We start from the raw sequence: 25,985 nt of genomic DNA on the forward strand, positions 1-25,985 counted from the left end.
ATGGATGCAGGCCAGTTATGCAAGATCAGCACAACACCCACAGAGTCCCTATAGCCAGCCCAGGGACACAGGAGAGCTCACCAGATTGATAAGTAACACTTGGTTTGCCTGAGCAATGCTGTAACGCTATTACTTGCCACTCATGGTTTGCAGCTTATATCTCTATAGGGCATGGGAGTCTTTAATCACTGATTCTCAAAGTGTGAGACTTTGTTATGGCTGTTAACTCCCTCCCCGCCCTGGAGTGAAGCATAAGTCAGCAGTCCTGTGATTTCAAGGCTGAGCTGAGGGGAAATGCACGTATAGTCTTTATGCACTAGAATCTAGATTAGTATCTTGCTCTTGCCTTTTGTGTAAAATGTCACTCAACACACAGTCCCATCCTCTTTGCTGAGATCACAGCATCAGCCCACAATAAAAAAAGGTCCCAGAAAAAAATTGATTCACTGCATTACAGATCTTGGTAGTGGTGTGCGTCTACAGTGAGGTCTTGGCTACTTAACTGCAAGGCTTTAATGGAATTTATCATTGTGATCTTCTCTGTCCTCTGACTGTGAGGTTACTTTACCTTCGGTTATTCTTCCAATACCTCTGCTGACTGCCAGAAAGAGGGGGCGTCTGGCACTGATATACTCCTCCATGCAGCCAACGCTGGGGTAATGCTGGTGAGTAAGCAGCTGCAAGCTTGATGTGCTTGCATGTGTATGAGACTGAACCAGGATTCTTCTGAAGAAGCTTTAAGATGAAATTGCTGAGAATTTTTGCCTGAAGCAAGGGATGTTTCCCATGTCTAAGACAAGCAGCAACCTGCCGGTAGAAGGAAGAAGGGACTGAATTCACTCCAGAAGTATTTCTCAGAGATCTTTTTTTCAAGGTAAGACTCCTACTGTGGGAGGTAGAAGGGGCAACAGGGTCCAGCTCTGAACACTGAGATGACTTCTAAGATATTCTTACCTTCCCAAACTGTAGAATTGAGAGAAATCTCTGATGCCTCTACCAGTTCCTTTTCAGGCTGGAAATGTTAATCAGCTAATGAGAATTAATTTTTTTGAGGTCCAAAGCCATAAGAATGGGAGGGAGGACTTTTTTTTTTTTTTAACACTGTCTTTAGCTGGCCTGTATACTAGTGGTGAACAAGCACCATTGAGTGTGCTTCTAAATCATGCACTTAAATACTAGAATGATGGGTGTTTTAGGAACAGGGTGAATTCGAGTAAAATTTAGTAAATAGTGGTTAGTTTACAGTTTATTAACTTTGTTTAGTGCTTTCAAATGCTGATAGAGTATTTTTTGTTCTGTAGGAAGCAAAATGAAGGTGGTTCCTGCGTTGGGATCTTGAGCTTAAGGTTTCTTAATAGGCTTGGTTGGAAGAAATGCCATTGAAACGAGCAAGGAGATTTTTTTTTTTAAAGCACCTATTTGAGTTACACCTGAACAACCAGTTTATCACTGTTGAAAACTATTTCCAGAGTGGCAGAAAGTAGTAGAGACCTCCTTGTCCCTTTTGCTGGCATCTCAATTGAAAAGCATTATTTAAGACAGAAAAAAAAAAAAAAAAAAAAAAAAAAAAAAAAAAAAAACTTTGAAAATACAGAGACAGCTTTGGAAAAAATGGTAACATCTAAAAAATCTTTATCATTAGTACCGCCTTGTCCCTGGCATAAGCCAAGACCTGAGACTACCCCTAATTGGGAACCCTCCAGACTAAGAATTTTGTGCTTAGTTTGTGGTGTATAAATTATAGTCCTCAATTAAAATGCAGCAAAGCACAGATCCTGTAAGGGTGCTGGAGCCATTAAGGAATGCACTTACCAAGCCTAGAAGTGCAGACGAGTGTGGGTGTAAGTCTACACTTTTTCTTTGCACGCTAATTGATCTAATCATTGTGTGCAATTCCACTTTGCTCTTGGACAAGAAATAAAATACGCTAGTAAAAGCAAAAGCATCTCATGTCCAGGGAAGTAAATGCAGTTGGTAAACTTTTCCACACAGAGCTGAGAAGGAGGAAAAATCCTTGTCAGATCTGTGAAAAGCGTAATCAGAAGGATCTCTGACTTGTTGTCTCCTCTTCCCTGCCCTGACATGGAAAGAAATGGAGTGGTGCCTAGGGGGGGAGCTGTGCTCTGTGCAGATTGAGGAGTGGTTAGGCGAGAACGCCTGGGGAAGGGTACTTGTGCCCAGAATTCAGGTAAGGAATAATGGCCAGGAAGGCGTTTGGTGCCAGCAGTCATTGCGTAACGTGGTGCTGTCTCCGCAGCTAGCCTTGCCAGGCGCTGGAGCAGTTAATGCAGTTGGATGCTGTTGCTGCTTGATTCCACTTTGTAGGAGTAGTTGAGATGAGGAAATCTCTGCCAGCTTCACAGTCAGGAGTCATCTGTTCTGCCTCTGAAACTTGGGGAGCATGAATGAATAGCTCTTAAAACATTAATCTAGGGCAGCTTCCAAGAATCATGTGTACTTGAAGTCTAGTCTACATTGTGATCTGATTCATTATCCGGGGACAGCAAAGGCTTTGAAGAGGTGTTTAGCCAGTGTGTGGACATACTGAACAGTGAACTCCCAAAGAAAACCTGCCTTGGCAACTTTCAGTGGGACGTTCGGAGTGCATAGGTGCAGCATCAGAGGGTAGGGGAGCAAGTGCCACCGCAAGCAATGGACGTGCAAGCAAGGCAACAGAGGAGAAGGGACACCAAAGAGGAACAGGAGGAGCAACATGCTGTGAGACACGACAGAGCAGCAGACAGCATGACTTCAGGGCATAGAAGATGCTACTGCTTTTGGCAGTATAACTTGACATCAGTTTAAGCTCACTGAAATTCCACACAACCAGTGTTGAGCACCATATTATCTTCCATGGGATTGTTCCTTTCTTTAGTAAAATCTCATATCTCTTTTTGAGATGATAGGATCTGGGGGGAAAGGGGTGATTTTTGTGGTTCCTGAGAGAGCTTGCGGGATGGATAAATACAAGGGAGCAAATGACACTGCTAGAGAACACAAAGCACAGCAAGATAGATCAAGGTGATCCTAACTGAGGAGGAGGATTGGTAGTTAATTAAAACTACTGTTAAAAACCAGGCTCTTAGTAGTAAAATAAATAATAGCAGGACATGAGTAATTCCTCTTGGGGGAATGATGGAGACAAAATTAAGCTCATGTAATAATAAAAGGGTGTGTGTGCAAATGCTCAGAGGAATAGTAACAGGATAGAAAGTTTTTTTGTTTTTTTTTTTGTTTTTTTTTGTTTTTTTTTTTCCTCCACCTCTCAGAAGTTCAAATGTGGTTCAAGTCAAAAGGGACAGAAACCTGTTAAAGAACATGCTCCTCAGGGCTCATAGGCCATTTCAGAAGGCACAGCTGTCTGATTTACTGAACCCACCGTTGCCTCTGCTGCTCCACTTAGTCTCAGTAGAGAGGCGGGAGATTGAGCTCATCCACTGCTTTAACAAATGACGGCTAGTTAAGTATGTCGTGGAGGTGCTTGCATACACACACACACACCCAATTCTGAAATCATGTCACAGCTCTGTCTGCCTTTCTTGAGCTGTGATGCCCATTATTCTAAGGTGATTAAACAGCATAAACTCATTAACCATTCTCAACTGTGTAATATACAGTGATGTAACTTCTTTTCCATAGGTGGTTTGCATAATACTGCACTTCAGTTGTTACTCTTTCTGTTTCTTTTTCATTTCTGTGATGTCCGTCTGTTTACTAGACAAGGTTTAAAAATAAAAAATTCCAGAATATATATTTAATAGTAAAATAAATAAATAAATAAATAAACACGCAAATGAGTGTAAAAGGTATTTAACAAAGAAGAGCTGTACTTAAACATTGGAATGAGAACTCTTGTTGCCCTGAGCAGGAAAGTGGGTCAAGATCCTGGGTGCTTGGAGACCAAAAAAGCAGGTTGTAGAAGCCTTTTCTTTTTTCTCTTCCTCCTTTCCTTCTCAGTGTCCTCCAACCCCCAGAACAAACAAAACCCTAAAACAATTGGCCTTCTGAACAGCTGTCTTGTTTACAGAGGCTGGCACACATTGCTGGCTGCAGTCCGCTATTGGTCACATCACCTCCTAAAATGAAACTCTCTAGCAGGGGTTCAAGTTCCTCTGGACTTGCAGAAAGTCTAGTAAGAAACAATGATGCTTCAGCCAAAGACCACTGCAGAAACAACCTGGTGATGTGTTTTTTCTCCTGCAGGTTGCTGAGACGAAGGACTTGTGAATCTCCGAGACGCTCAGGTTGCCATTTGCGCTAGAGCTTTGCAGGACACAACCACAGCCCCCCCAAACAAGTTTAATTGAAGGAAAGCATAAAGTAATGGTGGTTTGTGGTAGATAGGGATGGTTAATTTGTAGTCTGCTCTGAAGAGTCGCTCTGCAGCTTTACTACAGCTCTGAGCAGTGCCCGTCCTGGAGCTGAGGCAATGCAGCCAGCAGACATTGGCCAGTAACAGCTGTCTAGCTGATGTGATGTGGAGATGCTTAACACACCATTGTATTAAAAAAAAAAAAAAAAAAAAAAAAAAAAAAGACATTTTATTTCTTAAAATGATGCATACTCTTTCAAACTAGAAGGCAAACGTACTCAGCAGTTTCAGCAGAGACAAGTATCTCTATGAACTGACATTAGTCAACTTGATAGCTCTGAGCTCAATTGTTTTTCCCCTAAGAATCTAGTTAAACAGGACTGTCTGTAGTATGTTGTCTTACTGACGGCCTACTGGTTTTCTCTGCAGTGCACAAAGCCATGTAAGCTACTATACTTTATTTTTTCTCATTCTCTGTTCCTTTTTCCATTGAAAATTCAAGAAAATTTTCACAGATTTTGCTTATCTTGTCTAAGCTGGATCTTATTCTTGTTACTGTGCCCAGAAGATGGGACTAAACGGGCTGCAGAGCCTTGCTTGCCATACTGAAAGAGTATGGACCAGGCTGCTGTCCTCCTTATTGTACTGTGGGTACATTTATTTTCTCACCTGTGTCAGCCTTTGGATATTCTCTAAAGGCTGTGACTTTTAGGCATAGCAGGAGCTGAGGGTTGTTAGCAGTGGAGCTGAAGATCTGTGCTTAGATAGGGAGGAGTGAAAGACTTGCCTTAATCTGGACCAGGTACAGAGGGGTTAAAATGTGTAGTGGCCAGAAGGCAATGCATCGAGCTTAAAATAACCAAGATCAGGATAATTTAGCTTTAAAAACCATCTGGGGCCTGATTCAGTGCTCATTAAAATTCATAGTAGCCTTACGATTGGCTTCTGGAAGAATTAAGCAGAGTGTTACACTTTATAATGAGTGCCTTGGGCCTTACCCAAGAAAGTACATAAATGCATACAATAGTGTTAGAAATGGACTTCTTTTCTGTAACATCCAGCTTTTAGCACTTGTGGAAGTCAGTGAAAAAAACTCTGTTTTCAGTGGACTTTGGATTGGAGCTGAAGAACAGATGTTAGAGCTGACTCTGGAAAGCAGTCTCTGGGCAAGTTGTCTTTGAGCTGTTCATGCTACAATAAGCTGCCCAGTTTGGGTATAAACGTAATTAATTAGCAGAAATCAGAGCTGCTGAGTATGTAGTGAAAGTTGTGGAAAATCGGATTGCAAACCTAGATGTTCCTCTTAGCAACTGCCACTGAGGAAACCTCCTGATTTCTAATGCTTCATTATAAAATATGTGCAGCTGGGGGCAAAGAGACAAAACATTAATTCTGCTGCTTGTTCCTAAGCCACAAACTTGCAGACGTTCTTCAGGCTTTTGTGTTCTCTTCCAAGTTCTAAATATGTTCTCTCTAAGCTTCTGCAAAATAGCAGCCCGAGTGACGTAAAGCTGAGCCAATATCTTATTTAAAGAACATTGCCATTTATGTCTGTGTCATTTAAAAGCACGTTTTTAAAATCTCTCAGAATGTAGGGTCACTTGCCAGCTGCTCACCTACATTGTCTGGCTACTTCTAACTTGTGGCTTGTGATCCCCTTCATAATGGGTTGTGTCTGTTCTTGGACCGAGCTCGTTATTTGTTGAAAGAAGGAAATGAAAGAATTTTCCAGATAACTACCCAAGTATTTCTGCAGAGAATCTTTGCTTAAGCGTTTCAGTACAACTCTTAGCCAGACTTTTGATTTCAATGAAAGTTCTGCAGAACAAAACAGAATGTTCATTAGGAATCTTAGCAAGCATTTGATTTTAAAGGTCATGCATGGAAATGAACTAAGTTGATACTTATTTAATTCAAACACCTTCCTCTGAATTAATTTATTTATAGAATTTATTTGGTGTTCCAGAGAGCACATGAACAAGATTTTTTTTTTTTGTATTAGTCATTTTCTGAAGTAACTAGAAGTTTAATGAATGTTTCCCCCTTATTCTTATGATGCCATCTTCAGGATCTCAAGATCTGCAGAATAGATGTGCCATTTTATCTGCATCCTAAATGGTTATGTCTGATGTTGCTCCTTTCTTTTTTTTTCTTTTTTTTTTTTTTTTTTAATTGCTATTAACTATATATATAGATATATGCATACAGGTATATAAATAAAATCAAAAGATTCTGAATAGATATATTAGTGGATCTGGTGTTATCTTGAAGAGGATTCTGGTCCAGCCACACTGCTACGGTTTCATTTCTTGCAGTGGCCAGCAGGACGTAGACTTGTTCCAAAGGAAGCACATTTGTTATCATTCTAGCCAAATACCAGCAGGTCCATGTGGTCAGGTAGGCTGTATAAGTGTGTTTAATTTGGACTCCATTTATCATGTGGTATGGTTTTGGTATAAAAGTGTTCTTACAATACCAGAAACAGACATCTGGCACGTTCAATCCTTTATAAGCTCCATTGCCTGTGTGCACATTTTAGTTACATTTTAGTTTCTTATTGTGGAATCTGAGAGCATTATTAGTTTCACAAACATTTTATGTAGTTTTAATTTATTTATTTATTTATTTATTTAATGGAGAATGGTGGTTGGAAGGTTCATTATGTGCTCACCACGTGTGTTCTGATGAAACACTGCCCCAAAGCAACCAGCATCTTATTCTGTTTTAGACTAGTGTTCAGACTATTATAGATCTCAGCTTCAATGAAAACTGGGGAAGAGAGCTGAGGATAAAGAAAGTAAAAGGTTTCTCTAACTACTAGCAGGAAAGACTAAAAAACATTCTTAGTAGTAATTGACTTTTTCTCTTTTCTCTGTTGTAGCAGTTACTATGCAAGATGAGGATATCACAGCTCACATTTTTCTACACTATACAAATAAATTTCTAAGTAGCAATTATAACCAATTAATCCTTTGAAAACCGTCCTGTGGACTCCAGTGCATTGACAGCTCATGTAGACAAGGGAAACTGAGGGTAGAGTATTATGACATGCTTGTTTCAGTGGCAGAACAAGAAGGCCCAGTTCCAGCATTGCAGGTTGCTGGCTTCTGAGTTGTGGTGGCATGACTGTGTGGCTGAGCTTTATGCCAGGCCGCTGAAACAATCTGAGGTTAAAAATAAATTAGATATTAATTTAAAAATTAAATAAGCAGGTTTAACCCTTCATCTACACCCTTGTCTCACTAAAACCATTTTTTTTTTTTTAAACAGTTGTACTTGCAGAAGGAGGAACTGCAGTGCAAAACTGCGAATGAGTGCCATGCAGTGGTGCCAACCAGCCAGAAGCAAAGCAATTGTTAGTCCAGCCTCAGCAACTGGGAGGGATTGAGCTAAGGTCTGGAAACTCATTCCTGTCGCAGCGGTCAACCCTTGCCTTTTCTTTTCCTCATATTCCCCTCAGACAGCTGCTCTCTGCCTTTACCATTTTACCCCAAAAGAAGCTACCACGCACCACCGTAGTACAAAGCACCCTCCTGCACTTGCTGTAGGGTGGCTGCTGCTGGGAGGATGACCACGATGCTTGCTTCCTGGCGCAGGATTAACAGGGCAGCTCTGAGAAGCTGCACGCCTTCAGCTGCTTAAGGCTGCGTTGTCTGCAAGGGCAGTTGCTGTTCCCTGCCTCCACATGGCAGCAAGCAGGACGGGAGCCTGCTGTGCTGCAGGGAGCCATGTGGCTGGATTTTGACAAGCACAAACTGCAGCCCTCAAATTATTCCGGGCTCCTGAGAGTTGGGTTTGAATGTACCCAGAGGTAGAGAGTGACTAATAACGGCAAATGGTGTTAGACTTTTGCTACCATTATTTTAGCCACTAGGAATTCTCTGAATTGTGGTTAATACTTTTGCAATAGCTGACTGACCTAGTTATTCTGAGCAGAAGCTGTAGTATGTATTCCTCTTATGTCAGCCAGGGATTTCAATCTGCATTTCTATAGCATCTTTAAGGATCTCAGCATGCTTGAAAAAACAACAGATTAAGCTGCCTCTGTTCTGGGGGAGTTAAGCATTGTCACAGTCATTTTACTAGTGTGTGAAATGACTTTCCCAAGGTGACCTGACGAATCTGTGAGAAGGTAGGCTACGCTGACTTTGTGCTGTGATGCTGCCATTGCAGGACTGATCATCCTGACTTTTGTGGGAAGCAGCAGATGCACCTCTTGTAGAGTGGCACAGACTTGTCTGGTGGAGCATGATGTTGCTTCTTTTATAATCTAATATGTCTGTGAATTTTTGCAAGTAAAAGATGTGGAAGAAGTGTGAGGTGGCTGTGATCCAAGCTCTATTGATATTACCTCCAGGGAATGTCTACCAAGCCACAGGAATTTTACCAGTAGCAAAATAACCTGTGGTGTGTTCAGGTGATCCTCTCAAGCTTTGGTTTCAACTTCTCATCAGAGTGGTAGTTAAAATTTAAAGTGTGTTGTTTTCCTACCCTCTTTAAGATTAATTTGCTTTCTTGCCTATGTTCTTGGCTCTCGCTGCTCCAGACGTTCTCAGTCCAGGTTGCAGATCTCCATGCTGCTTCCTTGCCAGCTGTTCTCTGCTCCGTCATTGGACTTGCCAGGCCCTGGCGAGACCGACTGTGATTCTGCCCTGCTGCTGCACGAATCTTCTTCTTTCATGTGACCCAGTGTGCATTGTATTTGGTGGTATGCACTCGCAGTCCCACAATGGTCTGCCAGATTTGAGCACACAGACGTGCCCTACAACAGCATGCAGTCCTCTAGACGAGGTGATAAACTTTAACCAACTTCTAGTTCTTAAGTTCTGGTGTGTTTTCTTTTCATTTTGAATTGGGGCAAAAAGATGGAAACTGGATAAGACAGTAAATCCTTGGGGACACTTAGAAGCCCACTGAATAGGCTTATGCAGTGGGAGTGCAGTTAAGGCCTTGTCCTGCTGGGATCTCCAAGATGCTACCTTTATAATGTCAGCAGTGCGTGGTAAGCAGGAGATAGCCCTAATATATAAGCAAGCAATCCAGATAGTGCTGTCTTACAATTTTCTGCCCACCTCTGAATGCAATAGCCTTGGGGAGAAGTAGCACAACTGTAAGCACTTATTTAAAGTGAAACTGCCTCTGGATTGCTCCCTTCTCATCTCCAGGCCTGCTAATCTCATGTGTTGATTATGAGACTTACCGATTTGATTCCTATCTTGTGCTTCCTCCCACCAGCTGATGCCTCGTGAGTTCGCAACACACCCTTTCTCATAGTGACCCCTTTGTCCCAGTTGTTAGCAGTTTTGCACTTCCATGTTAGCTCACTCCAGATTTCAAGAGCCATGAAAAAGAAGAGACCACAGCTCCTGATGGAAGCGCGTTTATGCCTCCTAGCAAATCCCAGAGTTTAGAGGAGCCCTGCTAGAAGATCCAGCTCCAAATCACAGCCTTACTCCATGGATGGGATTGCCTCAGTTCTTCCTGGGATTTCCTGAATGCATCAAAGTTACTATACCTTGGCATTAGGCTTTGTCTGGAAGCTTGGTTGAAACAGGATAAGCGGTTTTGTTTGTTTGTTTGTTTTTCCTCTCTATAGCTTGCTTAGTTCCCCAAAAGCACAAAACAGGTGGCCAAATACATTTCTCCTGGCTGAGGTAGAAGGAAGCCCTTGTGTATTGGCACAGTTGGCCATGGTGCCTCTAAAGTTTTTTGTTTGTTTGTTTGTTTTAAAAAAGAAAAGATTACTAGTGTCCCATCTTGCATGTTGCCATAGTGAAATGTTGAAAAGTTTGTTTCTCCCATAAAATTCTGCTCCAGTAGAGATGAAGTGGGCTTAAATAAATCTGTTGTCGCAGCAGTGCAGGAGGTGAGGTACCAGCGCTCTCCTGGTGCTGTGACATGGATGGGCAGCTTTTATCAGAAATTTGTTATGCTTTGTGGGGGGAAGGTGGCATGGCATATGGAATGGCCATTTGCAGTGTAGATGAACGAGATAAGCAGTCTGCGATGCAAGCGTTTAGTCAATGTACCCTGCAGCACTTCTTGCTCACAGGTTATGGCTGCCATCGATAAGACAGGATCTGAATGAGAAGCATGGAGTATACAGCAGCTGTAGGAGGAGTGGGGTGTGTGCGCATGTGTTTATAGAAATGTATGAGCATAATTATTTATATTATCTTGTGCAATTCTCTAGGTAAGAAGGGAGCAGTGGGCAGGGAAGGAGCAGTGAAATGTTTAATAAAGGGACAAACGCTAAAGGGGAAAATTAGAGATGCAGCACTTTTACAGGTAAATTTTTCTTCAAAGTGTGTAGGACTACTTGGACCAAACTTGTGAATAGAAAGACTGGAAAGTGTCCTAATTTTTCATTAAGACTGTGGGCAGCAGAGGTTCACACCAACTCAAAGCTGCTTTGGTTCCATCTAAGCTTGTGTCTTGACAAGTAAAATCAGGCTCTTCCATTTATAAAGGACTTGCATCTTGTTCTAGAAGACTGTCTTAGCATGTAAATGCATAAAATATAATACTTATGCAAATCTGAAGCCAGTTCCAAGCCTGGGTGACTCCTTGTAGAATATAAATGACATTTCTTTGTGACGCTCCCAAAGCTATCGTTGTGTAGATGACTGACTCCTCACTGATTGGCACATCACCAAAGCATAGATAGCACAGATGACAATGATGGTTAGCAGTCATCATGTTTCCTCCACACCTAGAAGGATTAATGCTCTGTTTCCTTATTTCTGATCCTCCACGATAGTTTTTCTGCCTTGCAAGTTCCAGTCTTAAAGAGAAAGAATGCTGTCCCTTTCTCTTGATCTTGATTGTAGTATATTTACTATTAGATTATTAGATTGTAGTATATTTACTGATAACATGAACTGGTTTTTTTTTTTTTTTTTTTTTTTTTTTGATTGCATCAGTGTATGGGGCTTGCCCTGTAGGGGGAGGCAAGCTAATCCCCAGACAGAAAGGAACCTGGCTAACTTCACTTCTTATACCCTAGGGATGCTGCTGTGAGGTAACAGGCAGGAAATCTTGGTCTCTTTGGCAGGCTCTGGCAGGCAAGGACCTGCAGTGTAATGTATAAGCTGTGACTGCACTCTCAGGAAGCAGCCTTCCACAATTTAGCTAGCAGATCTGTAAATGAGGATTACGAACCTCAGCCCATTAGCTAAAATGCCAGGGTTTCCTTTACCTTCTCCATAGGAACCCCAGTTCTGTTCCTTCTCCATAACGTTACTGTAGATCTTGGACATTCCCACTAAATCTGTGACTCTGGGTGTTGTACAACACCACCACCTCCTAGCCAGGCAGGAGGAACTTGTAGGAAGGAAAACGGGAACAGGGAAACGTGCTGAGCTGGCCCGTTGCTACTGCACAAGCCCACTCCCAGCAGAAATGATGACAGCCTAATGGTTATTAGTAATTTGACATTTATTCATTTTAAGGGCAATTTAACAGAACTGAGGTGGAAAAAAAAGTGTGTGTGGGGGGATTTTTTTTAGGGGTGGGAGTGGGGAAGGAATAGTGCGGGGGGAGGATTTTGAAGGCTGACTTTTATCTCTGCTCTTTGGATTTAAATACAATACACCTTGGGGTTAAGCCAGCATTGTTTATTGTTCGTGGTTGGGAGAGGCCAAGAACCCCCTTTATTTGCAGTGGCGAAAGAGCAGTCGCAGGGTTTGCTGCGGTGAACTCTGACCTGTCCCCTGACGATACCGAGCCCTTCCACCTGCGCACAGCCGCTACTGCTGAGCAGTGGTGGAGCCAGCGTCCTACCGAACGCAGGTCGCTTGTGGAAATGTCTATTTCCAGGAGCCAGTAAACCCTGAGGCACGGCACAGGCAGCGCAACAGGATTACAGGGTGATACTAGACTTCAGACCTCGCAGCACTGAGTCACGGCAAGCGACAGGGGAGAAGTAAAAGCGCCAGGTCATGTGCTGCACATCTGCAATGCAAATAAATTGGTGAATTCTTCTATAGCCAGCCGTATAGCAAACAATCAAAGCTTTCCTGCCAGGAATGACAAGGAATTGGTGGCAGGTCCTGAAATCTGCAGCCAGGCGACACAGGCGGAGATGTCGGGATTCGTTAGAAGCTGCAGCAGCTCTAGGCCCTGAGGCTGTGGAGCTGAGAGAGAGGAGCTAACAAGCAAGTCGGAGCTTTAATAGGTCAGCAGCGAAGCAGGGGGGGGTTAGGAAAGGGTGGAGGGGAATGGGAGATGATCTTCCTGAGGTTCTTGCCTGAGACCTAGCAAGCCTCGGTGCCCAGGTGTGACTGAGCTCTTTCTCTCTCTCTTCCCCCCGTAGGGACCAAAAGGAGGAGACAGTGAGAAGGCAAGATGGTCCCACGAGGCTCTGCTGTCGGTGTGTGTTATTTTCCTTTGGAACATGAATCCGAGGCTTCTCCGCGCTGACTGCGTCTGTGCTCCATCTACTACCACACCCTGAAATCAAACTCAGCAGCTTAGGTGAACCAGGCACTGTACAAACATGTCAGACTTGCCTCCACCCCTTTTGCTTCTCCCGCTTTCTCCTGCCATCTTTCTCTCCCAAGTTTATCGGCGTGTCAGCGGATCCCGGTGGCAGAGCATTTCCACCTCACCTCTGGTTACAGAGCAATGAAGAGCCAGGGGTAAGCTCCCTCCTGCAGGTTTGGGGTTCAACATTGACTTGCTTGCTTGCTTTAAAGCAGTAGCAACACTGTCCTAATTGCTGCAGTTTCGTGCGATTTTGTTCCCTCTGTTTACAGAGGACTAGGTTTGTCAGTTTAAACTAACATCTCTGTTCCCCAGTGGCTGTGCTGCTACAGCTTAACCCCTTCCCTTCAGAGCTCAGCCTCACCACTGCCAGGAACTAGCGTAACGATCACACGTGTGTTGGCAATGCCAGCCTTGGGCAAAGTGAGAGGCGAACGGTTCCGGGTGGTCATACAATTTTTTCTCTCGAGGGATGGTTCTGGAAGGGAAGAAAAACCAGGAGCTGGATTCCTTTGGGAAGGAGTTTACTTCGTCTTTACTCCTATAGCCCAGCAACACCGTCCTCCAATCGGCTTTGCTGCATGGCAGTGGGAGAGTTTCCCTGCAGACCCTTCTTTCTCCTCTCACTTGGAATTGTCCTCTACCGGCATTGTTGCAGCTGGACTGCCAGTAAGATCTTGTGTTTTTTGCTTTCCAGTGTCTTTTAGATGGGCCAATGTCTCTGGGGTCTGGTAGTGTAACCTATGGAGAGTGAAGATGATGGGGAATATGGGGAGGAAAATGCATTGTTGAATATTGCTGGGCGATGATCTTAAAGCATTGGGGTGAAGCAGGGGTTAAAATTACTCTGGGTGATGCTTGGGAAAGCAGACAGCACGTCAGGAACATGCATGCTCATTGCTTTTACGCGAGACATAGCAATATCTCCTCCTAAGTCCTGTATCTGTGAGGACCCTTGCCATACCTTTGAAGAAGTCTCATCGACTCACCGGTTATAACCCCTCGTGTCTGTATTCCTGACCTTCTGGCTGCTGTGCTAGCCAAGGGCTTTTCAGCACACCTACTGAAACACTATGTTGTAGTACTCGCGTGTGTGGGGGTGTGTGTGTGTGGGTTTATGTGTATCTTGGCTATCTGAAAGCTGGCTGATTTCCTCCAGTTTAAATTACTATAAGTCTTACTATATAACTATATAGTTACTATCCTACTGGGCATTTGTACTTGATTATTTTTGCCAAGTGGTAGCCAACATATACAGACAAGAATTTCATCCCACAGCTGCAGAAAGTAGTCTTATCCATTAATGTTTGCTGATACATGTATTTTCTTCTTTGCCAGGACATTAATGCCTTAATGTATTTGGGGACACAGCACTGAAAATAAAAAACAAAACAAAACAAAAACCAAAACACAAACCCAAACAAACAAACAAACAAAAAAAACACACCAAAAAAACAGAAGAGAAGTTTGTGGCTGGTGAGTGAAAGTTCTCAGGTGGTGCTGGGGAATGCACATATAGTAAGAGGTGTTTGCGGAAAATTACGTGTTTGGGTAAAATCCAAGCAGCTATGCCCCTCCAGAGCTGCTGGGGAAAGGAACGCTGCTGGCTCTCTCTCAAGTCCCATCCCTTTGAACAGTCTCATTCTTGATGGCATGACGAAGCTGTAAAATGATGTTCGTATTCTACAACCACCTTGGTATGTACATCCTGTGTGCTAAGTGTGAGCAGAGGATTATGTATCCAGTAACAAAGACAGCTGATCAAATAAGGGAAAGAGCTATCAACAAATAGTTGGCTGGATTAGTAACTGTGCTTTAAGGTGGACAGTCTGTTCCCTGTGCAGGGGTTGTTTCTGTCTAGATGGGTGCCAGTATGGCCTTAGTTATACGTATATACCTGGAAAGAATACCCTGGGACCTATTGACAAGGCTTGCAAAAATGAAACACGAAATCTTGTTTGGTCACAAAATTATTTTCATTCACAAAGAGAAGCACACACCAGGAAATTCGACTTTCCTGTCTCTGATTAGAGACTAGAGATTAGATTTTTTCTGTTAAAAACACTTTTTAACCTACTTCTCTGATGTGCTCAGGGAAATTCACAAGCAGAAAAAAGACCTAAAATATTTTGTTCAAACTGCTTAAAACATCATGGACTAACCAACTCCACCTGCAGCTAGAAACTCAGCCAGGTTCCAAGTTCTGCATAGCACATCACGTTCTCTTGAGGTACTGACTGAGGTACTGTGGTGAAGTCTCATCTCATTAAGAGCTGCCGATCAGTTCTGCACATATAGGGCATCAGCTCTGAAGTCAGCAAGAGCAGCAGAAGGCTAGCCAATATGTTGTCCTGCTCAGCACTGATAGCTGGAGAAATGCAGCAAACTTTCAGATCTTGCTACAGGAGACTCTGGGTTAGGGGATCAGCTTTCTTGCCTCTTTGCCTTCCAAGGCATAGACTCGGTGCAATGGAGTACAGAATCAGGACTTGGCTAATTTAGGCCTCATTTCTAAGGGATTTCTTGGTATGGTTTCTAAAAGTTGCAGGAGAATTACTGTGTAGCTGGAGGACTAATGCACTGGGATCTCATGTTTGAGACTGATCAGGTAATGTGAATGTAGGGTGATGACAGACTTAAAGTTGGAATCTATTTCCCTCAGAAAAATCTCAGGAAATTACATTTACCCTAGGGCAGAGCCATTTTAATTTATAGTGTTAGTAATTAGATTACTTTTGTAATTTATTGATGAAGAGAGTGTAGTTGTAGACAATAGTTATTTATATTTACTTGTGTTATGAGTGCACCTTAGGTTTTAACATATGGAATACTGTGAACATTCATACTCATAGCATGTTTTTTTTTCTCCTTTCTGCACTAAGTAGAATAGCTGATATTCCCTGGGAGAAGTCTTGTCTGTTATGATTTAAATTTCCATATCAGTTGGTCTTGGTTAGTGGCAGTAGTGAGTAGTAAGGTGCTGAGAGACAGCCAGGCTGTGGGGTTTAAGCTGGCCTCTTCTCTCCATGTTTTGGGGCCCACTGCCTGGGCTGCAGCTTTCTCATCAGTTATCTCATGGGAATAACACTAATTGCTGTCAACAGCCTGCAACTTAATACCTATGCATCCCACTTTAGGAGAACGTAGTGATCATAACTAGGGAGTAAGATTGTTTAGTGTTATTTGGAAGGAAGTTTAAGTCTTACATCGTGGTGCCAGCGGGTGGTCTGGGGATCACTGTGGTGACCCTGCCAGCCCTCTGCCATGCTGCTGGAGTGAGGAGTGTGATCTGGGATGTGTGTGGTCATCAGTGTCCCTGCAGGGGCAGGTGTGCTTGCAAGCAGTCAGCCATGCCCAGCGAGTGTTCGACTCATGCTTGGCTCCTGAATTGAGTACAGTAAAGCCTGTAGCACGTGTGTTTGCAGCACACGGCTATGGCCTCCCTCCTGCAACCCAGCTGGATCTGTGACCCATGACATGGTACGGAGGAGCACAGTGGGGTTACAGTGCTCAGACATAACTGCAGGACGTGGCGCCCGGTGTTTTGAAGTGATGTGCTTGAAGTAGCCTGTTCCCCAGATGCAGCCCAGTGCCTTGGCTCCCTCCTTTGCCACGTGACCCAGCATGCCAGATGGGGCCCCTTTCGCTTGTCCCAACATAACCTTCTGTCTGAGAGATGAGATGTTGTTATTCATGTGAATTTTTGCAGACAGAGCCTAAAATGTTCTTATTCTAATCTTGGTAGTATCTTTACGCTGACTTTGAGTGGATCTAGCACACGACAGTGGAGACTGAAGCCCTGTATCCAAGCTTGAAGCTCTTTGGTGTTCTGGATTAACAGATAACTACAGCCACTTGCTTTTAACCACGTATGCATCCTTCGTGGCAAAGTAATACCTATAAAACCATTTGAAACAATGCAGTGACTCTCTGGACATGGAACAGTGACGTGTGCATGTGTCAAAGAGGTGCAGTGCTGTATGGCTTTGTACATCCAGAAGAGGACAGCTACATCAAGTGTTTGAAAGGTAGGGAAACAATTCATCAATGTTTTAGTGACATATGTCTCAGCCTTATGACCTGCAGCATACATCTCTCTGGCTTGGGTAAAGAGGCTGAGATGAGCTACATCCTTCTTTTGGTGCCGTGGTGGTATTTGTTAGCTGTAACCCTCCTACAAACCAAACACAAATGGGAAAAGGCTAATCTTCTAATGAAGGCATTAGATTGCAATTGAGGTTTGGGTGTGATTTCTGTCTGTGTTTCTGTTTTTTGTCATGGTGTCTAGACCTACCTGCTGGTGTCAAGATCAAACAAGTGGTCAGAACATGTTTTAGCTCCCCATGGTGCTGTGCACCCATATTTTTTCTCCATGGAAGCAGGGTGTGCTGGACCTCAATCTGGCCTTGATATGTAGTTAAAAAGCAGCCAGGAGACATACCTGGAATCTCTTTTAGGTTTGCTAACCTAGACATAGCTGGGAAGAAATTGGGCTAGTCATTTTTTTTTCTGTCTCATCTGCAAATGAGGGTAATAATTCCTTTTCCTTACCTTTTGTCTCTATAGATGAAAACCCTGGAGGGTGGGGACTGTCTTCAGAGCTTGGCACAGTGGGACAGTGACTTTAGCTGGGATTTCTAGGAGACTGTAAATAATGGAAAGCTTTATTATTTGTCAGGGGAAAAAGCCCATTAGCATTTGGGACATGCCTGTACCGGTTTCAGAAAGTTCAAGAGGTCTTTCCTTTGCAAGTGCTTTCATATGTCCCAGAACAAATTTGGTGTAGTATAGCTAAAACACACCTAGAAATATGTCACTGAGCAGCATCCAAAACAAGCTTAGCATATAGGCGTTCACCGTATTTCAGGTTTTAGTCCTAATTTATGAGCAAGGAAATGGAGCGGGGGAGAAAGAGGCTGTAGACCCTGTTCAGCGGAGGCAGTGCAAAAAATGTTAAGCTGTTGTGTTTTTTCTCATTTGTCAAAAATAAACCCAACAATATAACAAATACATCATTCCCTAAGCTTTTTTTCTAATGTAATATTAATCTGTGTGCTCATGTGTGTGTTTTTGCAGGATTTAGAGCATTTCACTGGTTTGCTGTGCTGCGTTCACACCAACACATAGCTTTACTACTAGGGGATCTGGAAGAGAGAGAAGGGAGTTAAAGGAAAGGACTTGAAGTGATGGCACACCAGACAAGCATCCATTCTTCCTTTAGGGAGGCAAAGTTACCTAAAACTGTATTTCGAAAATTAGTATCACAGATGAATGTGGCAGGGGTCATTGAGACAAGGCTCTGTGCTCTGAAATCTCATTTCAGATTTCAGCCCATTTACCTGTTCTTTTCCCCTTTCACTCACCCTTTGTCATCTTTGCTGCGTGAAGTCACATTTAGATTTTTAAGCTCCTTAGGGAAGGAACCTGTCATTTTTCTTTGTCTGCAAAATGCTATGAACATCTTCTTTGGCTTCGTATAAATAATGATCGTGTCAGGCACCTTAGGAGGGTAAACAAGGATTTTAGTAGGTATGGAATGCAGTGAAATACCATGTGTGCATATTCACGTGTACATATACATGAATATATGCCTACAACAAGCTAAATAGGCCATTATTAATGTATTTGAAATGTATTACATGACAGTGACCTGTATAGCAAAGTATGGAATTATGCTTTTCCATTTAATTGGTGAATTCTCTGCAATCTTCTTTATCTTCTGACTCCAAACCCAGTCTACATATTGCAGTTCCTCAGGTCCTGAGTTCATTTTTCTCCCCCCCTCCTCTCATAACTGGTTAGAGTGAGTTGGCATTATCTGCTGGGGAGTGCTTAGAAATCATGGGAACTGCTTTCTTCAGCCCAGGGACCCAGCATTATCTCTTGTCCAGGGAGGGAGGAATGTGGCAAGCTGCGTCCAGATCTGTGATACCAGTGGAATAAGCGCTGTGTGAGTGAGTTCAGTTACTGCAGCAAGGAGGGGGAGGGAAAGCTTATTTTTAACTGGAAACTATACAAGTGAGCCTGAAGTAGCTCTCTGCTGTTTTTGCTATCATCAAGTGTATGTGTGAGTGAATGAGTGTATGTAGATAGTTAAGTACAGTGCCTATATACTAATGGAGTATATAATCAAATGTGCATAGGGTGGAGGCAAGTCAGATTAAATAACAGTGTGTGTGAGCTTCTTTGTCTGAGTGTTTGAACTCTTGTGTTGTAATGAGCAATTCCTGATAACGTTTATCTACTTTTTTTTTTTTTTTTTTTCATTGCAGTCGATTCTTTTCTGTGCCCTGCTCCTTGGGTTGCCTGCCTCCCAGTCGTTGCTCTTTCCTTTCCTAACTCTGATTCCCCTTTCTCCCTTCCATCCCTAATCTTCCCACCCCTTCCTCTCATCTGAGCCTGACCCTTCTTTCTTCTTGCCCCTCCGTCCCAGCCGATCCCTCCCCCTGCTCTGGATCTGCTGGCTGTGGGATTTTTTCTCATGCTCACTGGCAGATGTGACAGCTTTTGGAACTGTATCATCTAGGAACAGCTATATCTGGAGTTGAAAAATCTAACGTGGTTTCCCAGGCAGCAGGAATGGATCGCTGAGAGAATTTCAATCTCCGACTGCTTTTGTCTTGTGGTAGTGACTTTTATTATTTATGTTTGTGACATTTCTTACAGTACAGTTGTCAGCAGTGAATGAAAGACTAAAGTCTAGTAGATTATTATAATATCAGTGTCACAGTATTTGTATTATTATATTAAAGGGATGCTGTCTACGTTTAACTACAGGTTTGTCTTGATTTACAAAATCTTATATGCATAAAATATTCTTATGAATTTGTTACTGAATTAGAAAAGGCCTGTTTTATGTTTTTTATTTAAACATTCGCTAGCTGGGTATTGGAAATAAAAATAAATAGCTCTTGCATGAAAACCACAAAGTGAAAGGAGACTGGTTAAATACAGACCTTCTCAATGAGATGCAAAACCTACACAGATTATTACAATCCACTGGATTTCAAATAACTATTTTTAGTGTATGAATTTCATTTGATCTTAATGCAGTGTACCTTTAAACCACCTGTCTGATATGGCAATGTCTTTATAATCAAAGATTGATACTGATCATATAAAGCAAATGTCATTGGATGCCCAGGAGTATATTATATTTGGACTTGATTGCATCTTGTTGTTTTTAAGATGTCTATTATAAGCCAATAAGGTAGATGCAGGCTGCCAGTTAGTCACCCTAAAATTGACTGTGAACTTAGTAGATGCTGCTTTCTGGGTTTAGTAAGGATGCTCTTGTATATGGGAACTAAGTGTATTCCAGGTGTTGATTGACAGGTACAGTGATTTAATGTAAATCCACAAACGTGGTGTTTGTGCTTATGGAAACTGATACGCTGGCGTAGAGCTGCTGTTCTACTTGGGGCCAAAATACCACGTAGGCTTTAAAAATGAGCATTCTGAACCTTGTAGTTCAGCTAGAATAATTCTTCTTCTGGTTCAGAAAACATTTGATAGTACAAATGCTAATGGCTGTGGCATTTTTAAAACCACATTTTACAGGACCCCTGGCCACCTGAAGCCATTAAAGAGCAAACTTAAAAGACACTGTGTGCTATGCCCTGAATATCTTCTCATTATTGGGATGAGATGAGGAATGAAGCTGTGAGAGTTGGAGCAGGAGAAAGAAAGGTACTGGTTAAAGCAGTAACATCACTGTGTCTGGAAATGCCCCCATTCTGGTGGATCAAGTAGCTGTAGCAACTGATGTGTAGGCAGCGATTCAGAACTTAAGCACTGGCTATAATACTACAGATATACTTCCTGCTGTGCTCGGGGGCTGTGAAAGCTCCTCAGTAGCACCAGCTGTTGGTTTGAATAGTACTAACACCATGAACTGTTGGAATATCTTTCCTTTCCATGATTGTCTGCACCCTAAAGAATTGCCCTTTGACTTTAGTCTTGGTAATTAGTTAATGCACAGCACCTAGGGGGCATTGGAGGTGAATCACTGCGTTTGAGCAGTCAGCAATACAAATCTGGAGCATGGCCTCTCTTCCCATAAGCTCTCCGTAAAGATGTACTTTGGTTTCCATTAGAACACATTTTGAACAAAGATTATTCTGGCTGCAAAACCTCTTCTAGGCAGAGCAGTTGCTTCCAGTCTCTTTTGTACATGTTTTTTTACTTGCCTAGGATTTTCTTTCTGTTTCATCTGGGAGGCATCTTTAGTAGGCTTCTGGATTGCAATGGGCATTGTCAATGTGTGAAATCTGTATTTCACCATGGATGGATTGCACGACTCTGGGCTTAGATGGTGTAGAAGCTCTTCTGCGGCACATAAATGGTTCCCATTCCAGTGACTGCACGATCATGGTAACCATGTCAAGCAGGCGTGTATGTGTTTTCAGGATCTCAGAAAAGCACAAGGAAGCAATGTCATTGCTCACCTGGTGACTGCACTTTGCTCTCTCATCAAGTTTTTAGTAAAACAACTCAGAAAATATTTGATTTGTTTTTCACTGTGGGGAAAAAAAACTGTGGTGTGCTGATAGTTGAGGCTAGTGACTCCTAGGAGTGTGTGCATGTCTACAGCACAATGTTATCTCTGTATGTGTTCATTGCCTCTGACCCTTGCAAATATTTATGCAGCACAAATAGTTGGAAGCTGAGGTCCTGCACAGGGGAAGATGATCATTATAAAGTTGAAGATCAAGTGTCAGAAATCTTCTGATGTCAAGGAAGTGGTGGTCTTCATCACTTCAAGATATGTTAGTGAGAGGCAGATGCTAATATTAATTCAAGATTAAACTTGGAGATCAGTTGTTCAAGCCTAGCAGTATCCAGAATGTACTTTTTCTCTCCTACTATTACTGTATGCTTGATAGACTGCAATAATCCATAGAATAAGAAGTCATGGACTAGAATTGTGTTGTGTGGTCAGTATGTTTCCTGTATTTAAAAACTGGTAGTTTACTACCTTGGTTTAAATTGAACCAATGAATGCCTAGGGGAAATGTTACTGATACAACATTATTAATTTAGAGTCGTGAGAACCACTTAATTAGAACAGTTGACTTCCTTCTAATGATTTTGACTGTTTTTTTCAATTATAACTCTGTAGGTTTGTTTATTTCCAGAAGTTCAGAAATAGCACATCTGGGTTCATTTCTTAGAGAAATACAGCAGTATAGCAGTTATCTAGAACATATCCTAAGAATCTGGACACTGAATTTCAGTAAATGTAATGAAGTTTCATGTAAATTTGGTATACAAAAGTGTTGCCTTCAGAGTGACAGAAATAAGGACTGGGGAAAAGGAGTTCTTGTATCAGAACCTAGGAAAGAGTGAACCTAAAGTGAAAGTTAGGAATAAGATTGTGTTTCATTATTCTGAGAAAGCCCACAGAAGGGGTTAAATTCAGATAGCCTTGGGACTATAAACTCTGTTCAAAGCAAGACTAGACTTTCACACAATTTATTACTAACAGTGTCTAAGTCCCCCTTCTAGAAGCTTTCTGACCCAAAAGGTCTGAGTACAGATGGGTAAGCAGAAAATTGTCAGAGGAAGGGGGAAGAACAGGTACTTCTTTAAAAACTAAACCTGTACAGCTTATTCCCAAACTAGAAAGACTAGAAAGCTTTAGCATTAAAGTACCTAAAGTGTTTTGGCAGTCTGCTTTGTCTAATCTCTTATGGATCTTCTTACTCAGTCCATCCTGATGCTGAGCTCTGGAGCACAGCTGGTCCAATGCATCCACAGAACTGTCATTTGCCCATTAAACATATTTCCAAAAGAGTGGAAAGTTACAGAAATATTCCAATTATTACAGAAGTATTCCAAGTTACATTTTTAGAAACTTATAACTTTAGAGTCATAAAACCATTTCATAGAATAATAGAATAACTCAGGGGAGAAGCCACTTCAGTAGATTTGTAGTCCAACCTCCTGCTCAAAGCAGGGTCACCTTTGAGATCAGAACAGGTTGCTCAGGGTTTTGTCCTGTCCTTGAAAATCTCCAAGGATGGAGACTGCTCAGCCTGTCTTGACAACCTGCTCCAGTGCTGGACTCTCCTGATCATGAAAAAGTTCTTCCATCTACCCAGCTGGGACCTTTCTTGTTTTAGTTTATGACTCATCTTTCAGACTCTCACCACACACCTCAGTGAAAAGCCTGGGTCTCCATAGAAAATCTCCCTACTTCTGAGCTGTTTCTTCCTGGAAAGGGTAACATCCCTTCACCTCATGTCTTCCCTGTCTGTCTTATCTGAAGAAGTTGTGCCCATCCCTTGCAGTTCTCCAGCTATTCAGGCTCTCCCACTGTGTTTTATTCTACCCATGTTGGAGTTAAGTGATCACATGCAGAGTGCTGATTCTTTTCCTTCGTATGTTCCCAGTTTCAGAACAGTCTAAAACTTTTGGCTTTTGGTTTATCTACATCTCTTTTTTGGATGTAAATTGAGGTTTTGAACATCTCCCATGTTTGGATATATTTAAGTGTTAGCTGATTTTGGCTTGCTGTAATTATAAGGACTATTACACAAATTGTATCTCTCAGCCCTCAAGGGAAAGGAGTCTTATTTTTTTCATTTTACCTTCTTCAGCTACTTGCTGGCAGAATTTTGTGTCCAACTACCACTTCCTTTCTCTCTCAAAAGCCCTTGCTTCCATGCTAGAAAAATGAAGATTCAAAATCCATCTTGGGCAGCTCTTCCTTTGACAACAACTCTGTTGCCTTTAAATGTGACTCAGACGTGTATTACTTACTTGTAGTAGTCTTAAATAATCAGTGAGAGGACAACCTGAGCCCAGTTTTGTAGTACATCAATATTGTCTTAACTGGCTGGACTCTAAAGCCAAACCTTCCATCTAAGTAGAAACTTGTAAAATATAAATGTGTATCTATTATATGTATTTCAATTTTTTATGATAGGCAAAATGAATGTGTAGAAATAAAGAGGAGTTCAGCTATGGATATAACAGGTATCCCTTTTTTTCCCCTCTGAAATAGAACCACTGTTTCACAGTGGAGAGAGCACTAGAAAGGTCACCAGCAGTCCTAGTTCAGCTATTGACCTGGTAGGTGTTCATGCACCGGCCATTGCTCTTCTATTGCTTCTACTTCCTCATCTGTAAAGAGCAGATAATCCTGTCAGCTCCATTGTTGTCCAAGTGCTTGTCACTGGAGAATGTTTTTAATGCAATATAATTAACTGATATTATCGAAATGTGATGTTACTGATTGGGCAGATCACATCTAGACATTCAAGAGCACTGACTACATTGCCATCTCTGATTCAGGCACCATGTTCCGCAAGAAGAAGAAGAAACGCCCTGAGATATCAGCTCCGCAGAACTTTGAGCACCGTGTCCACACTTCATTTGACCCAAAGGAAGGCAAATTTGTGGGCCTACCACCTCAATGGCAGAATATTCTAGACACGTTGAGGCGCCCCAAGCCGGTGGTAGACCCTTCAAGGATCACCCGGATGCAACTCCAGCCTATGAAGGTAAGAAAGGAAGACTACTCTTTCCTCTTCCCTGGGCCCGGAGGGACGCCAAGCTGAGGTAATATCTCCAAAACCCCATATATACTCAAGAAAGGCTAAGGGTGGGGTCTGTAATGAGTTCAGTGGATGGCAGTGGTCTGGGCTTTGATAACACTGCTTTTTTTTATTTTTATTTTTTTTTTTTTGAGGAGATAGTAACTTCATCAGAAATAAGGACATCAGTATCCTTAGCTGCAGTAGTGTCACCGTTCAAATAACCAGCTGGCTGCCTGTCACTGAAACAGGGACCTGTGAAAGCTCGCATGGTAGCTGACGGGGACTTGGATATATTCAGCTGTTGTACAGGGAAGTGAAGAGGAGAGTTCGTAGAGAGACCTGTTTTAGCAAGTTTGTCATTCTCGTGGGCGAACAAATTTGGCTGGTAATTAAGTTGACAGGGAAGCCTGAGTGGGAGAGAGCTGGGTAGCACTAGCTTGCAGTTCGTGGATGTCTCAGTGAATGAGAGAGAACGGGGAGCAGGACTATACTTGGGTTTAGGCTAAAAGGGTTTATAAACCAGCAGTTTTAACAGAAAGTGTAGCATAGTAAACAGGAGAATTTCCTTAAAGCAAGTCCTTCAGTAAGGAGGAAGAGGTTACTGATCCTTGCAGATGGGTGAATTTAGATGGTTGTCTTGCTTGGATGGCGGTTCATAATGGTCATCTGGAGACTGTGTGCTCATAAATGTTTGCAGGGACCTGGCGTGTGAAGAGAGGCAGATTCACGATGGCCTCTTGGAAGAGGGAATGAAAGATGGTGACAGAATTACAGTGTTTAAAGTCTTGCTAGCCTGTGGGAACTTTTTGTTCTTGGTTAGAAGAATGTTACAAGAGCCTAAAAAGTGAAAAGTATGTTGTAAAATAGAGATATTACTACTTGGATTTCAGGAGGGACTTAAAAGAAAATAGCTGTCTATCTGATGAATATATTTAGCCTTTTGTGTATAGATGCCTAAAATACGGACTAAATGGGACTACATTTTAGTATAATATAAGTAGTAATGCAAAACCGAACCTGCGATTTAAATGGCACATCAGGATCTTCCAGCAGAATGCTGATTTATAAGGGAAAAGCTTGTTCAGGAAGAACAGGTAAAATAAAAAGGGTATTGTCTTTGTTTTGTGGTGTCCTGAATCTGCTTTGAGGTTCAAAATGTAGTAGGAGACAGAACTGCAATCCAGAGAAGACAGAAAATGTGTAATAAGAGACCAACTTGTTGAGATCAGGAGCTCTCTGATGAGCTTAGACTGCAGGAGGATTGCTCAGAAAAGTGGAAACTAGGTCAATTTATAACAGGCAAATAAAAAAGAAATTTATGTAGGGACAAAACTGGAAGGCCAAGGCACAAAGAGAGATGTTATTCTCAGAGAATATAAAGAGCACTAAGGAAACATCACAAGTACACTAAGGAGGAGGAGAAGGGGGATGAAGAAAAGAATTAGTTCACTGCTCATTGTGGAAGAAAGTTAATAACAGATGACACTGAGAACTCTTAAATGTTTAATGTTTTTCTTCAGGAAAAGGTTAACTGTGATCAGTTGGCTAACAACATGAGCACAAAAGGATAGGAACTCAGGATAAAATAAGGGAAGAACACATGAGACTTTTTAGATAAGTTAGGTATTTTCAAGTCAGCTGGGCCT

General features: G+C 42.2%; 2 protein-coding genes and 1 long non-coding RNA gene across 8 annotated transcripts in view; all 3 read left to right on the plus strand.

Annotated features, from left to right (window-relative positions):
• BUB1B (BUB1 mitotic checkpoint serine/threonine kinase B) overlaps nt 1-12,847 on the plus strand; it is a 48,744-nt gene extending 35,897 nt beyond the window's left edge. Inside the window, exon 24 of the mRNA XM_072038648.1 lies at nt 12,627-12,847. Within this exon, the coding sequence (XP_071894749.1) occupies nt 12,627-12,711 (85 nt within the window). The 3' untranslated portion in view covers nt 12,712-12,847. The remainder of the gene's footprint in view (nt 1-12,626) is intronic.
• LOC140002626 (uncharacterized) lies at nt 531-4,336 on the plus strand. Its single transcript, XR_011809641.1, has 3 exons — nt 531-665; nt 796-874; nt 4,204-4,336. It is a non-coding gene; the product is annotated as an uncharacterized lncRNA (long non-coding RNA).
• PAK6 (p21 (RAC1) activated kinase 6) overlaps nt 12,818-25,985 on the plus strand; it is a 28,895-nt gene continuing 15,727 nt past the window's right edge. Inside the window, exons 1-3 of one of the 6 annotated variants that reach the window (XM_072038649.1) lie at nt 12,818-12,951; nt 13,267-13,465; nt 24,095-24,303. In XM_072038649.1, the coding sequence (XP_071894750.1) occupies nt 13,378-13,465; nt 24,095-24,303 (297 nt within the window). In that variant the 5' untranslated portion in view covers nt 12,818-12,951; nt 13,267-13,377. Of the gene's footprint in view, nt 12,952-13,266; nt 13,466-16,605; nt 16,825-18,634; nt 18,747-19,102; nt 19,574-24,094; nt 24,304-25,985 lie in introns of those variants that run through there. The other 5 variants (XM_072038653.1, XM_027459594.3, XM_072038652.1 and 2 more) reach the window with 5 other exon arrangements.

The sequence above is a fragment of the Anas platyrhynchos genome, chromosome 5 (genome assembly GCF_047663525.1).
Source record: "Anas platyrhynchos isolate ZD024472 breed Pekin duck chromosome 5, IASCAAS_PekinDuck_T2T, whole genome shotgun sequence".
In the NCBI taxonomy this organism is placed as follows: Eukaryota; Metazoa; Chordata; class Aves; order Anseriformes; family Anatidae; genus Anas; species Anas platyrhynchos.